This window comes from Lolium rigidum, chromosome 6 (assembly GCF_022539505.1).
Source record: "Lolium rigidum isolate FL_2022 chromosome 6, APGP_CSIRO_Lrig_0.1, whole genome shotgun sequence".
Lineage (NCBI taxonomy): Eukaryota > Viridiplantae > Streptophyta > Magnoliopsida > Poales > Poaceae > Lolium > Lolium rigidum.
In genome coordinates, this window is record NC_061513.1 from 144,398,876 (window position 1) to 144,415,168 (window position 16,293).

Consider the following 16,293-nt stretch of genomic DNA (forward strand, 5'->3'; position numbering starts at 1 on the left):
GCCCACCACTCCCTGCCTCACTTCGCGCTCTGTCCGGCGCTCGAAGCGTCCCCTGTGGAGCGGGGATGGCCTCGGCGGACACCGTATTGTACTGTGCCAAGCGAAAAGAACCTTTAGGACGCGCCACTGGGGATGGTTAAATGTTCGGTGTGTCCAAAAAACTTTGGAGGATGCTTTAAGGGATGGAACTGGAGATGGAGATGCTCTTATCCTCGGCATCTAGACACAGGCTGCGGTTGGTGATTAGATCTAGGAAGTCCAAGAATTATATGATTAATTCCATGTTCAGCGCTCTAGAGATATCCCAAATCCAATATCCTTGTGACGGAGCGTCCTGGACTATTCTCGACTGAATTTTGTGAGTCCTTAATTCGTTATTTGCTAGCGAAGTCATGCTAAGCGGTCTCTCATGGTTGCACTCCATAATTCCGTCGGAGGGAATTATTTTTGAAAGAACAGAGTGGGCATCTTCAGAAGTTGTTATGTGCTCCAAAAGATCTAAGAGTGTGCAAATTAAACTCTTCCCTTTTAATTGCAATGAAAAACTTGTCTCCCAGTCTTCCTGTAAGCATGGAAAACGAACCTAAAGTGCTTATGCAGCCTGTGAAAAAATAACCCACCATATTTCGAGTTCACATGGCTATGAAAATTTCAACACAGTACACTATATACAATTGCACTTGGTGTTACACCTATTAAACTGACATGCAACACAATAACTATCATTTGTCTAGTCATTATTTATTTTACTACTTATATCGAGAATGGCTTTATCTTACTATCAAATACCACGTACCATGCAAACAGTTTATTCTTACAAATCGAGATCTAATAAGTTATCACAAGTCAACCATGAGTAGGCTGGATGATTATCATGGTCATCACATGCTAGAAGAGCTCTTACAATTTCATTCATTGTAGGCCTGCGGTTTCTTTCTTCAAGACAAGATAAAGCCAGTTTCACCATCACTGCCACTTGGTCCGGATCAAAATAGCCATTCAATCTAGTATCAACTATATCCTTGACATCTCCACTCACCAGCAAATCTTTCAATGTGTGCACAAACCGACTAAGCTCTACCTCTTCACCATCCATTGCTATCCCACTTGAGATCCTACTTCCAGTAACTAACTCGAGAAGGACAACACCATAACTGTATACGTCGACCTTTGCATTGATTGGCAAATTCAGCGCCCACTCGGGTGCCATGTAGCCCATTGTTCCTCTCATGTAGGCGAGGCTGAAACTGGAACTGTCTCTCTTTGAGAGTTTGGCTAGTCCAAAATCTGCTATCTTGGCTTCAAAGTCTCGGCTCAGGAGTATGTTCTCTGGCTTTACATCACAATGGATTATCCACTCCAGGCACTCATGATGGAGGTAGGCCAAACCTCTTGCAGTTCCCAATGCTATTTTGAATCGTTGGCTCCACGAAAGTAATCTCTCAGTACTTACATCACCAAATATAAACTTGTCGAGTGATTCATTCTCGACATACTCATACACCAGTAGTTTGTGTTGACCCTCAGAGCAAAACCCCCACATTCTCACTAAATTCATATGGTTGATCCTTCCGATTATATTCATTTCTGCCCAGAATTCCTCCTCACTATGTGAAATGTTTGTTAGCTTCTTCACCGCAATTACTCTCTTATCTTCAAGTACTCCTCTGTAAACAATTCCAGAGGCTCCTCTTCCAATCTCTTCTTTAAACTTTCCAGTAGCTTCCCTTAACTCTCGGTACGTGAACATCCTGAATTGGCTCATCACCGTCCTGTATCCTGCTTCCATTGACTTGGGTATGTTTTGCTTGCTGTAGAGAAACGACCAGCTTGTACCTATAAAGAGCAACACTAGGGCTGCCAGTATTGTTGCAAATACATAGTAAGTAGTATAACTTTTGTTGCTATAGTTCATTCCATACATACTTGCAGAGTCTTGAATAACCACAGGATTTCCCAGATTACACGTGAGACCAGACTGTTTGGAGGTACCCAGATTCTTGGGTACTTTGATATAGTTATCTCCAGGAAAATTTGCGGATCTATAACAATTGAAGAGTACAGATTTGGTGTAGCAAAGTGCAGATCCTATCTTGTATGTGAATGCTGAGCAGGTACAGATGTCCAAGCATATCTTCTTACATTGAGCAAGTGAGACGGACTGGTTGTAGGTCAGATCAAAGCCATAACAGTCACTTTGGGGGACCTTGATGAAGTCAAACTGTTCTGTTCTGCTGCAGCTTTTGTTGAATTGTGGCCGGCAACCTCTGTTCCAATTTTGCGGATCAGTCATCTCATATCCTGGGGGACATGAACACCTGAGGCTTGGTAAATACTCACAAAACCTATTTTGTCCACATATCCCGTGCACACTGCATATTTCTGCTATAGCCTCCCATGATACTATCCAGCTCCCAGTTGAAGCATTCAGACTGTATATTCTGATGTTTCCGTCATGACCAATGGTCAGCCTTCTCTTAACTCCAGTACCCCAATCAGAAGCCTTGACATTCACCCCATCACTTGAGAGGAAAAATCCTTCAGTGTCGAGGACTGCAATCCTGGAGCTGTTGTAGTTAGTCCGTCCATTTTCAAACACAGTATAGTCTGCACTTGGCCAATAGATACTTGATATCTCTGGACCATCATACATAAGGCGTAGCACATTATCGTTGTCGAAATAGAGGTTGTAGTAATTGGAGACTAGTCTTGTACCTTTTTTTAGGGGCTGCAAAGGCAGCAGGGTATCTGTCGGGGAAGAGAAGCTTTCCCACAAGATTTTACCAGTGGAGTCTTTGACGATGAGGTTGCCGGTGTCAAGAAGGGAAACCATTGTGCCCTCTCCAGAGCTTGTGTTGCTGTCCCAAGTCACGGTGCCATTGACATCGGTGAGAACCAAGTTTCCGTTATGGTTCAGTAGTACCATGGAACCACGGCCATTCACCGGAGACTTGGGGTTTGCAGACCATACAAGCGTCTTTTCTATGGTGTTAGTGAACCAAATAGAGAAGGAGAATCCATTCCTTCCAACTTCATAGAAGCCACAAGAGAAATCAGCATTTGGCGAGGTAAGGAAGGTCTGCCTATAGTCTTCTACAGAGAAGGACGAGCCAGTGCTTAGCGTCGACTGGGCCGAAGCATATGAGCATGGTGGAATGGTGATCAATGCAAGGATGATTAGGAAGAAGAACGTGCCCATTTTTCTTGGTGTTGATGGAGTTGTATGGTCGAAGGTATGTGCTTCCATTTATGGTTGCTCTTCTCCTCATGTCTCCATACACATGGTACTAATCTATTTCCCACTTGCTGCGTGTATGGTCCTAAGTTTTTCCCTGCTTGACACGGCAGCCCTTCCGTTGTGTCCAGTTTGAACTCTTGCTGTAACTTCTACGTCTAACCAGGAATACGTTGGTATTTCTCCACAAGATGACACTCTTATCCTAGTCAGTCGAGGCAGCTTCTAGATAGAGATGAATGCGATGGAATTAATTCTTTCTTTAGAGGTTCTCCATTTAGGAGGTTTGAACTTTGCAGGCTAAATCGGCGTAAGCTGCATGCTGCAAACTAATAAGTTTGCCCCCTCTGCTCAATTAGATTATTTAATTCCTTCTTTATTTTCGTATTGGCCTTCTTTTATCAGCACTATTTTCTTATGGACCTTCATCATGCTGCCACTTAATCTTATACTGAGCTAGTATTATTTAGGAGAAGCCAATCCTCGAACGAATCGTCATCACAAGCTGACATCACGAAAACGTCTTTTCATTCCAGGAAACAATGCCGCTTCCCCTTGAAGCAAGAAGAAAGAACGGGGCACTGGGTAAACTGCACGCACCACAGCGATCAGAAGCAGGACCAAGTGATCTAGTGGCAAATCGATTGAAATTCAGTGGTAGCTAACAGCACGTACGGGAGGGTCCAAGGACCAAGTGCTAGTGGACAGATAAATCCGATGCAGCAGCAATCAATCCGGAGCAACCAAGCACTGGTGGGCATAGCAGCAAGCAAGTGACTTGAATTGGAACAAGCGCGAAGTCCCCCGGAGGCTCGAGCGGAGTGCAGCATTTTGCCTCCCCTGATTCAGGGAGCTCGACATTTTGCAAATTTCAGAAACTATATTTTGAAGTTTGAAAAATTCGGAACTATATTTTTAAGTTATGAAAATCCGATATTTTTCATGGATATATACATATGTTTTCTACATGTCCGCAAAGTTTTGCTAAAATAATACATCATATTTTGTGCTTAACAAAAGCAGCAAAATTGTAGCTCTAAAAGGAGAAAAAACTCAATTTTACTCCCCTTGTTTTCATGTAGATCGCCCATGAAAGATATTTCGTTAGGCATTTACTCGCACATACTGCATGTGCATGTATGTAATACTGTAATATATTTTTCCATTTTTTTTGAGATTTAGAATTGAAGTTTTTGATATGTAATAATAGTTTTTTTTTTCCATTTTTTGGAGATTTATAATTGAAGTTTTTTTCCTACCTAGAGCACAGGAGCTAATTGAACAGATGTGCTTCCATTTATGGTTGCTCTTTCCACCGGAAGTCGGCTCACCCTAGCTACACACCAGCACCTCACACATATTAATCCAGTCAACTCCACCAGGAAGTAGGGTTGTTACCGGCAATATATTCTCGGGGTTTGAACTTGTATATCTCTTGTGTGCCTGAGATTGTTACCCCATCGAATTGTGGTCACAACCCCCACCAATATAAAATTTTACGACCGGGAATCAAAAACCCCGACACCGAGTTCATGAACACTCCCATCGCTAACTACGATGAGATGCAGTCCATCTTCTCGTTTGGCATTGCCACCTGCAAGTACGCATGGGCCCAAGTGAGGCCCTCGATACACCTCCACTTTCCCTTCTCCCGAGGATGATGAGACCCAGGAGTCCGAGATGGTTGTCCTCGATGGCGCCCCTGACAAGCCTGCTGAACAAATGACTGGGGCTCTTCAGGTAAGAGTAAAAGGGTTGCCCTCTCCGGGACGAGATCGTGGTCTTCATCCACATGACCGACTCTGTCAAGGACGTTGCACATGCCATCTAGGACAACAAGCCCACTGACATGCACCCTGACCTCTACCAGACAGTCATGGACAATGTTGACTTCACCGAGGAGGCTCTCATGGCAGTGCTCAGCCACCTTGTCGACCACAATGCCTAGGGTACCAACTTTGTTGACTTGGTATCACCACATAGGATCATTTCTCCCAGTACCTACCTGGGCAAGTACTACTACACCATGTAGACCTATGGTGGTCTTAGGGCCTGGTTCACACCATTGCGGGTGCTACTCTCTGTTGGAGCAGCGTGGATGCACAAGACACTCCAAATGCCACAATGGTGCATCATACTCTCCTCGAGCTTTCCCACCAAAAGGGAAATCCTCGATCCACTATGGGACACTTGAGTGTGGTCACCAATCATGTACAAGCTTGGGGCGAGCTCCACAATTTATTTGGAAGCTCCAAAGTAATCTCCACAATGGTCACAAGCTTGATGCAAACTCCACAACAATTGTAGGCTCCCAAGTAATATTCACTAAAGCTGCAATGCCACAAAAGGCCACAAACCATGTAGGGTTCCAAGAATCCAATAGGAACAAGCTACGGGTACAAGCACCCGAAGAAAATCAACATCCTAACTCTCAATTCCACGTATCACCGGGAAGAATTCAAACCGATGCACCTTATGTAATGACAAGTCCCTCACTCTAAAATTCCACCAAAGCTACATAAGTTATTGGGAGAATAAGAGAGGAAGAACAAAGGAGGAGAACATAAAATTTCTTCAAGATCTTGATCTAGAGGATTCCCTCAAAAATAGAGGGTTTTGATTGGTAGGATAGTAGATCTAGATCTCCTCTCTCTTTTCCTAAAATGGGAGCAAGAATAATTGAGGGAATAGAGATATAGAAAGCCCAATAAAGGTTAACCATGAGGACAAGAACGAGCTGTGCAGGATTGGGTACCATTAGGGAATAAAGCCTCTTAAATAGGTGCCTAGTTCCAACTGTTAGGCGCAGAAAACGTAGGACCGAAACTTCCGCACCTTTGGGCCGGTACTACCGGCCACGAAGAAAAACATCCCAACAATCAAAAAGATGGAAGTGTTGGGCAGAAGTAGGACGGTACTACCGATGTCCAGTAGTATCGACCAACTTACGGAAAAGCTCAAAATGCTCCCAAAACCCTTCGGTAACCCCAAAACGAATTTATTCTGGCCATACAAGTTGGGGAAGGAAGAAACTTGGAGATATTTTTGGTCACATAATTTATCAGGGACAGAAGAGATTTTGACTTCTTATTTAACACCATTAATGCTCAAAATGCACTAGAGTGTCATTAGAGGAAAGACATTAAGTTAAGATGTCAAATTGGGAAGAATTTTTTCCTAGGACCAAATTGGAAAGGAAATTTTAAGGTAGTGTCAAACAAGGAATTTTCTCTTCATATTTTGGTGAGGTGGTATATACTAACCCCTCATGTGATGATGACTTGACAATGTTAGGGTGAAACCCACTTTTGTTATGGTGGTAGGTTGAGACCGTAGTTGTAGTGGTAGGATGAATATGTGATCCACTTTTGGTAGTGATCTTTCATGCTTATCTTAGTTCATGATTGATGCATGTAAAATCCATACATGAACTTTGTCCTTTATTAGAATTAATTCTCACATATTTGTAACATATATGATGATAATACCATGTTTTACATTGATTTATGGGGATTTACCAATGATCCACTTTATTTGGTTTATAACTCTGCAGAACATGAATTCCCTATTTTGTGTATTTTTCACTTTCAAAGACCTATACGAAGTCAAATTGAGCTAGAATTTTTGGAGGGTCATTTTTTCATCGGGAGAAACAACCTGGGACCTGGAAGCACACCTGGAGGGGCTTGAGACCCAAAAAAGACCAGGTGGTTGTGACGCCTCAAAACCGGTACCATGAGGATCCCAACGAACCCGCCGAAATCCGCACGATATCGATTCTGAGACGCCCTCCGACACGACGTGCGCGACAAATCACACACGTGATGCCAGAGGAATTAACACAAGCGGTAATATTACAACAGGATTACAATAGAGCCCACAAGAGACATATATTGCAACAACGACTCCAACGAGTCAAGATACAAATATACAATACAAAGATCCAAATCCTACAGAAGATCGAATACGTCCGAGTACGGACAAGATACAAATTGGAATAAGAGTCCTGAAGATAACCAGTGGTGTCCATAACCCTGCCCAGGCCAAGCCGGAAGGGTAACCTTGCTAACGTCGTCTTCATCGAACATGTCTTCATACCTGCCCGGTTATGTCCCAAAGAAGCAATAAGTACGGGTTCGTACTTAACAAGACTTCAAGACATATAAGCATTCGTCAACTTGTTTCATCGTTTTCTTTCCAACAAAATTGGTTTCATTGCTATCTTTCCAACGGAAGTGTTACGGTTCTTTTCATCGTTATCTTTCCAAAAGAAATAGGTTTCATATTAATCAGAGTTTGGGAACTATGTAAAAGTTTAGTTCTTTCGAGCAATCTGCAGTTTGAGGGTGATGGCGTTGAACTCAAAGTGCAGAGTGTTGTGTCAGCAGAGTAGTTTCCCCACAAGAGCGAATCAAGGGTTTATATCGAACTCTCGGGGAACTGGACAAAGAGTATTCTCTTCTCTCTTCTTCCAGCAATCCTGCAAGTAAAATAAAAGCCTTGTTCCCCAACTCCACCGTGTGGTTGTCAAGCACAAGGTTTCGCGGAAGTAAATAAACACAAGTAAAAAATAAAGCGAGTAAAGCTAGATAAAATAAAATAACTAAGTAAAAACTGTAAAGGGGTTGATTGTTTTGGGTGTTTTGGAGCAAATAAGAAAAGTAAATATTTTTGTATTTTCGGATTAAAATAGTGCTGCAAGTAGAAAACAAGATAAAAGTAATATAAAGATGTTTCGCATGATAAAAAGTGAACCGGGGTTCATGGGTTCACTTGACTATTCTCTCTTTTAAGTTGTAGTGGACAAATAGTAATTCATCAATGAGATATGATGATGCAAAACAATAGCATGAGTAAGATACACATTCATATGGGCATCACGTCCTAACATAGAGATGATGAAACACATCTCTCTTATACTCCACAAGAAAGGAAAAACTCCATGCAATCTTGAATTAAGAATCAACAGAGTATAGTTTTAAGTACTTTGACATGATATTTGAATATCAAATATGCTACCTTGACCAAACAAGATCATCACTTTTGTCACGTGACGAACATAGCACATGCATTCACTTTATCCCTAGTGAGAAGCAAAAGAAAAGGAAAACCATAATAGAGCATGAATTGTTGTCACTATTCAATCACTAAAACCATGCTACTCCATCTAATACATACACCACCCCACACACGCTCTTGCATAGATGTTGGATCAGAACAAATACTTAAAAACGGGCTACATAATATGCATCTATAAATACATCTTACACATAATACGATCAGATCTCATAGCACAATATCATAGAATAAGGATCCACCACATAAGTATTACAAATATGGCCTTAATCATGTGAGGCAGCTCATATGGCACTAAGAACTATGAAAAACATGAGAGAAATAGATCAAGCTACTGCCACAAACCCGTAGTCCAGAGGTGGACTACTCCCCCTTGATCATGGTGATGATGATCAAGACGTTGGAGAAGGCGGAGATCCCTCCGGCGGTGATCCCGGCGGAGTTTCCCCCTCCAATCTTCTCTGTTGCAGCCTCCGTTTTCATGTTTCTGTCTTTCTACGGCGCCCCCACCCGAGAACTCTTCGGGGCCATATATATAGTGATTTTTAGGTCAAAAAACGTCGGTGGGCGAAAAGATCACGCGATTTGGATGATCGACGGCCGAAAGAGTGCAGGTGGCGCGCCCTACATGTTTGGGCGCGCCACCTGGACTCTTTTGGGCCTCAGGCCCTTCCAGGTGAGGTTACACTGGCCAAGGTGCTTCTCCCGATGAAAAAATGACGCTCCAAAAATCTTAGGTCAATTTGACTCCGCATAGGTCTTTGAAAGTGAAAAATACACAAAAGAGGGTTTTCATGTTCTGCAGAGTTATAAACCAAATAAAGAGGATCATTTTTAAATCCGCATAAATCAATATAAAACATGGTATTATCATCATATATGTTTCAAATATGTCTGAATTCAATATGATAAAGAACAAAGTTCATGTATACATTTTACATGCATCAGAGGGGTTATGGCAAAATCTGTGCAGAAACATGCGGTACCGGTTTCCCTCCGGAATTGTCTCGTGTTGCCATATTGCTTTGGTATGTAAGTTCCTTTTAAATAAATAAATAAAATATTTCCTTATTCCGCATAAACACATCATATTTATGTAATTTCCTTTTCTTTCCTTGTTTTTTCCTAAAATATATGTTTTTTAACTATATGAATATATTATTTGATGTATATGAACATATTATTTGATGCATATGAACATCTTTTTTTATTTATCTGAACAATAACTCACAAATAAGTCAACATTTTTATTCCATACGCATGAGTGTACAGAAAATCTTAAGCTAAATATATAAAAACTTGCTTTTTGAATACTTTCCAGTAAAATATTCCTTTTTATTTTTAAATTATTTAATTTAATATTTATATAAAAAAAATATGTTTGTCAATGTCTCGTGTATAATACATACATAATAAAAGTTTTGGGCGCATGCAAATAGAAGCCGAGAGAGCTGAGTGCGCCGATCTGGCTACCGAGCAACACGAAGATCGGCTTTTTTTTTTCTTTTCAAAATGCTACTTACGAGTTTAGAAAGTTTTAATTTTTAATGTGGATACATACAAATGGTATCTGTAATTGTTTGTTAAATAGTAATATATTTTTGGGCTACATTAAGAAGACAAAATTATGGTTCCAGAAAGGGAAAAAAACTTAACTTTGCTCTCCATGTTTTTTTTTTATGTAGAACACATCTGAGACTGAGAATATATGTTGATAAAACTTGTACGCACATACTAGACATGTCGATGTACATGTGTAGATTTTTCAGATTTGTTTGAGTTGTAAAAATAAGGTTTTCGCATTTTATAAACAAGCTCCATGTACACATACTAGACATGTTAGTGTACATGTGTATTATTTCATATTTTTCAGTATACAGTATTAAAACATATGGTTTTCGATTACTAATATACGTTTTTTAAGAAACGAGCTCCCAACTCGGCAGCCCCTCTTATTTTTGCGGCTGTCGTGGGCCAAAACGGTCGAAGAAAGTTTAGGCCCCGGGCCGCGTCCCCGACTCGGTCCGCCGTGGTGGGCACTGTCCAGTCGTTGTGCAGATCTGTTTCCCACCGCCACCGTCTCCCGTCCGAGCCATCTGGGCATCCATGACTTCGGCTTTGCCATTGGTGAATCCGCGTGCGCTCGAGGAGCAGGTAAGGTTTCTGTCCGCTCTGCTTTTTACGCTGTTATTAGTCGTAATACCTGGGCGGCAATCCGCCGAGCAACTTGGGGGCAGTGATTATTGTGCTCGATTTGTCTTCCTTTCTACCACTGTGAGTCTGTGACTGTTAATTTATTTCAAGGATGACTATGGTTAATTGTTTCCAACTTAGTATAAAGGGTGTTCTGGTATTTAGGTTAGCAAATTTCATTTCAACTCTGGTGCACATTAGTCTGAATCTTAAATTCGTGCAAGATTTTGAGTAGCTGTCGCACATTTTTTTTGCAGAGAGCATCAAAATGATGAAAAGGTACAAGCAGACTCCAAAACCAAAAGCTTGAAAGCTACAAGCAAGCAAACTAGCCAAAATGCTAAAGCTAGGGACAGTCATGGTGCTTGCATGCCGTGGAGCGGAAAATGGCTCCAGCCATGTGCCACAACTCGGCTTCGTTGTGGATGAACTCACCCATCTCCTGGTATCTCAGGGTTGAGTCACCGTACACAGAGGCATTCCATGGTCGCCAAATTCTCCACATCCTCGGGCTGATTAGAGAATGGGTTCTGTTGATTTTTTCCATCACCCAAGCACTCAGCAGCATGTAAGAACCTATTTATAACTACTCACCCGGCTGCAGTGTGATTGCCTGCAAGCCAAACCTCGAAGGCCCTTGTGCAAGACTTACCTAGCAAAGACGTGCTTTCTCAAAAGCTGTGATACTGTCTTGTCTTCCTGGTAACAAAGAGGAAATGCATTGGGTTGGTCCAGACCACGACGTGCCAGATGATCCGCCAAAGCCAGCAAGCGAATGTCTTGCACTTAATTGGCTCTTAGCAACCCGGGATAGACTGCCAAAGGAGGCAATCGACCTTGCCATCCATGATGGCCCAGTGAGCACAACGAGCCGAATACTGTCCCCATGGACTCCAGGGCCAGATTAACTTATCCTCGATATCTAGGCGCAGTCTGCAGTTGGTTATTAGATCTATGAAGTGCAAAAATTATATGATTCCTTCCACGTTCAGCACTCCAGAGATATCCCAAATACATTACACTTGTGATGGAGCCTCCTGGACTCTTCTCGACTGAATGCTGTAAGTTGCTAATTTCGTTATTTGCTAGGATAGTAATGCTAAGTAGTCTCTCATGGCTTCACTCAATAAGTCTCTGTTGGGGGACATTATTTTTCAAGAAACAGTGAGCATCTTCGAAAGTTGTTATATGTTCCAAAAGATCTAAGAGTATGCAAACTAAATCTTCCCCTTTACTTGCAGCGAAAAACTAGACTCTTCCTGTACACATGGCAACTTATGTATGTCGTACGAACCTAAAGTGACTCATGCTGCCTGTGAAAAAACAAGCTCGCCACATTTCATGCAAGAATTTGTATGGCACTGAATATTTTCGATACAATTGCACTTAGTTTTACACCTATTACCTTGAGAAGGATGTATGGAACACAACAACAGACATTTTTTCCAGTCATGATTTATTTTATTTTCAAATATCACGCAGTACAAACTATTTCTTCTTGCAGATTGAGATATTATAGCTTATCGCAGGTCACCAGGAGTAGGCTGGGTGATTGTCATGTTCATCACATGGTAGCAGAGCTTTTACTATTTCATTCATCGTAGGCCTGCTGTTTCTTTCTTCAAGACAAGATAAAGCCAATTTCACCATTACCACCAGTTGCTCAGGATTGAAATGGCCATGCAGTCTAGTATCAATTATTTCCTTGACATCTCCACCCACCAGCAATTCCTTCACTGCCCCTGCAAACTGTCTGATTTCTACCTCTTTACCATCCACTGTTATTCCACTCGAGATCCTACTTCCAGTAACTAACTCGAGAAGGACAACACCGTAACTGTATACGTCAACCTTTGCGTTGATTGGCAAATTCAGCGCCCACTCTGGTGCCATGTAGCCCATTGTTCCTCTCATGTGGGTGAGGTTGAAACTGGAACTGTCTCTCTTTGAGAGTTTGGCTAGTCCAAAGTCTGCTATCTTGGCTTCAAAGTCTCGGTTCAGGAGTATGTTCTCCGGCTTTATATCACAATGGATTACCCACTCAAGGCACTCATGATGGAGGTATGCCAAGCCTCTTGCAGTTCCCAATGCTATTTTGAATCGTTGGCTCCAAGAAAGTAGTCTCTCAGTACTTACGTCACCAAATATGAACTTGTCGAGTGATTCATTCTCGACATACTCATAGACCAGTAGTTTGTGTTGACCCTCAGAGCAAAACCCCCACATTCTCACTAAATTCATATGGTTGATCCTTCCGATTATATTCATTTCTGCCCAGAATTCCTCCTCACCATGTGAAATGTTTATTAGCTTCTTCACCGCAACTACTCTCTTATCTTCAAATACTCCTCTGTAAACAATTCCAGATGCCCCTCTTCCAATCTCTTCCTTAAACTTTCCAGTCGCTTCCTTTAACTCTCGGTACGTGAACGTCCTAAATTGGCTCATCACCATCCTGTAACCTGCCTCCATTGATTTGGGTATGTTCTGCTTGCTGTAAAGAAACGACCAGCTTGTACCTATAAAGAGCAGCACCAGGGCTCCCAGTATTGCTGCAAATATGTAGTAAGTTGTATAACTTCTGTTGACATCATTCATTCCATACATACTTGCAGAGCCTTGTACAACCACAGGAATACCCAGATTACATGTGAGACCAGACTGTTTGGAGGTACCCATAGTCTTTGGTACTTTGATATACATATCTCCAGCAAAATTTGCTGATGTATAACAATTGAAGAGTACAGATTTGGTGTAGCAAAGTGCAAATCCTGTCTTGTACACGAATGCCGAGCAGGAACAGACGTCCAAGCATGCCTTCTTACATTGAGCAAGTGAGACGGACGCGTTGTAGTCCAGATCAAAGCCATAACAGTCACTTTGAGGGACTTTGATGAAGTCAAACTCTTCTGGTTTGCTGCAGCTTTTATTGAATTTTGGACGGCAACCGCTGTTCCAGTTATGCGGATCAGTCATCTCATATCCTGGGGGACATGAACACCTGAGGCTTGGCAAGTACTCACATATCCCATTTTGTCCGCATATCCCGTGAACGTTGCACATTTCTGCAATAGCCTCCCATGATACTATCCAGCTCCCAGTCGACGCATTCAGACTGTACATTCTGAGATTTCCATCATAGCCAATTGTCAGCCTTCTCTTGACTCCAGCGCCCCAATCAGAGGCCTGGACATTCAGCCTATCACTTGAGAGGAAAAGTCCTTTAGTGTCGAGGACTGCAATCCTGGAGCTGTTATAGTTAGTCCGTCCATTTACAAACACACTATAGTCTGCACTTGGCCAATAGAGACTTGATATCTCTGGACCATCATACATAAGGCGTAGCACATTGTCGTTGTCGAAATAGAGGCTGAAATAACTGGAGACTAGTCTTGTACCTTTTTTGAAGGGCTGTAAAGGCAGCAGTGTATCTGTTGGTGAAGAGAAACTTTCCCACAACATTTTACCTGTTGAGTCGTTGACGATGAGGTTGCCGGTGTCAAGAAGGGAAACCGTTGTGCCTTCTCCAGAGCTTGTCTTGCTGTCCCAAGTCACGCTGCCATTGACATCAGTGAGGACAAAGTTTCCGTCATGGTTCAGCGACATCATGGAACCACGGCCATTCACCGGAGAATTGGGGTTGGCAGACCATACAACAGTTTTCTCTATGGTGTTAGTGAACCAAATAGAGAAGGAGAATGCATTCCTTCCAACTTCATAGAATCCACAAGAGAAATCAGCTTTTGGCGAGACAAGAAAGGTTTCGCTGTGCTCTTCTACAGACAAGGATGAGCCAGTGGTTAGCATCGACTGGGGCAAAGCATAGGGGCATGGTAGAACGGTGAGCAATGGAAGAATGATTAGGAATAGGAATTTGGCCATTGTTCTTGGTGCTCTGGGAGTTCTGTGGGTCGGGTGAAGGTACTTGTAGTGGAGTTTCTTCACAATGTTGACTCATCCCAGTCAGTCTTGGCGGCTTATAAAGAGAGGAATGTGACGATATCTTTTCCTGTTGACGGTTGCCCTTTTACGAGGTTTGAAGGCTAATTTGTTCTGAGCTGCATGGCAAGAATTAGTTTCCATCCTCATGGTTTTACACGACGATATAATAAACATGAATTTTTTTGGTAATTTATCTTTACACTTTATCTTGATATCCACATTGATGTTTGGTACCACTGAGCTATTTAAGAGATACCAATCTTTGATGATAATTATTAAAACCTTCACATCGGAATTTCTTTAGTGACAAGCTTACATCATTAAAACCTTTTATTAGGGAATCTTTGTAATTATTTAGGAAGCCTGCGCTGGCTTTCCCTTTTGTTTATTATTATATGGCGTCTGTTGGCATGATATGTTTGTTATTGCCCAGTTGCAGAGTTGGACAAGCCACAGCCCACCCACAAGTGGTCAGGCCGCCTGCCTAAGGGCATGCCTACGCATCGCTCTGCTCATGCCTATCGCTTCACACCTTTAACTAGTGTTCGGGTGGTCCAAAGTAGGTTCGGATGAGGAAGCAACCTCCTCTTCGAAGTGGGATCTTAAGCCTAAAAGCATGCTTTTGGAGAGAAAGAGATACATAGTGTCATATTTATGGGGTCCCTTCTCTCTTTTTTCTGACTAAAGTTGTAGCTTCCATTGGAGAGATAAAATTGACCATGTTGCTTATGACAACTTTTTTACATGGAGCAGCTAGTTGTGTATGCCACCATTGCTCATGCCCTAATGCCCTCAGCGTTATGCTGACAACGATGTTTAGCAAACCATTTACTGCTGACCGGGACAGCTTTTGGCGTTATCATGGCTTGTCGCTGTCTCTACGTCTGTAGGGATTAATCAACACCATGGCCATGCTAACGGATAGATCATGGTTTTATTATATTTGGGCTCGAAAGCTCCTAGTTTTACATGTAAAAAAGAAAAAATAAGGATAATCCCCGCTACTGGGATGTTGTCGGCCCCCTCCTAGTCCTTGTTGCCGACGCGTGTGCCACTGCGCATCTATGTGTCCGAAATGGGGTTCACACGGACACAAACGACCACGCTATCCGTTTGCGGCAGCACGTTAGATCTTGTATTTGGCCTCCGCGAACCGCGACGGATACAATCGCCCCGAGTGCGGGGCGTTGGAGATGGCCTGACTTTTTGGCTCAGAAGGGGATATATGCTGCCAAGATGAATACTCCGGATCAGGTTAACTAGCTCCATTTGCAAACCATCTAGTTTCTCTTCGCCCCAGGTTTAGGCACATAGCATTAATTTTCGTTTAATTAGCGCGTAGCTATCTCCTCCCGCAGTCCGCTTCTTTCCGCTGGTTTAGAAATGTGAATCGGTAGCTAGCTGGATGGTGTTTGCATATGCGAGTGTGAACATGCTGCATGTGCTCCTACTAACGACAGATTTCCGACGATTAGAAAAAAGAAACCCACTGACTAGGCCAACCACCCACTCCCCAACCATACCTCCCTATCCTATCGATCTGCGGTCTCCTGCTTGCGTCTGCAGCGAATCGAGGCCGAAGATAGTCTCGCGGAGGCTAGGTCAAGCGACCGAGGGAGATGAGATGTTGACGACGAGTCGGAGCAGAGCCATCAGAGGGGAGCTCTTGCCGTGTGTTTGAATTGCTACCAAAAGCATACCGTACTAATTTTCCGACCATGGTTAAAGGATTGGTTCTTGTTTAGTTGTTAACATTTTTAGCTTGCCAATGCTCTACTATCAATTCTAGTTTATTTTCTACCCAATGTTGAGCAATTTATGACCAAAAAATAGCACAACCAAAATAT

The 16,293-nt window shown here is 42.5% G+C and overlaps 2 protein-coding genes across 3 annotated transcripts; both read right to left on the reverse strand.

The window, feature by feature from the left end:
• Positions 1-716: 716 nt before the first annotated feature.
• LOC124661466 (putative receptor protein kinase ZmPK1) lies at positions 717-3,385 on the reverse strand. 2 transcript variants are annotated; one of them, XM_047199323.1, is made up of 2 exons: positions 2,716-3,385; positions 717-2,607 (listed from the first exon to the last, which is right to left on the reverse strand). In XM_047199323.1, the coding sequence occupies exons 1-2, from the start codon at positions 3,245-3,247 to the stop codon at positions 815-817; spliced, it is 2,325 nt and encodes a 774-aa protein (XP_047055279.1). In that variant the 5' UTR covers positions 3,248-3,385; the 3' UTR covers positions 717-814. The 2 variants fall into 2 exon arrangements, with proteins under 2 accessions (XP_047055279.1, XP_047055278.1); XM_047199322.1 differs by having other exon boundaries at positions 717-2,637.
• Positions 3,386-11,769: 8,384 nt separating this feature from the next.
• Positions 11,770-14,440, reverse strand: LOC124665668 (putative receptor protein kinase ZmPK1). The gene has a single exon (XM_047203061.1). The coding sequence runs from the start codon at positions 14,384-14,386 to the stop codon at positions 12,035-12,037; it is 2,352 nt and encodes a 783-aa protein (XP_047059017.1). The 5' UTR covers positions 14,387-14,440; the 3' UTR covers positions 11,770-12,034.
• Between the last annotated feature and the right edge of the window lie 1,853 nt (positions 14,441-16,293).

Bases quoted from the DNA above. Each gene is read 5' to 3' on its own strand.
- LOC124661466 (XM_047199322.1), bottom strand. From the start codon at position 3,247: ATGGAAGCACATACCTTCGACCATACAACTCCATCAACACCAAGAAAA. The intron at 2,638-2,715 runs GTACAAGACTAG...ATGATGGTCCAG, and splicing joins TTTGCAGCCCCTAAAAAAAG to AGATATCAAGTATCTATTGG.
- LOC124665668 (XM_047203061.1), bottom strand. From the start codon at position 14,386: ATGGCCAAATTCCTATTCCTAATCATTCTTCCATTGCTCACCGTTCTA.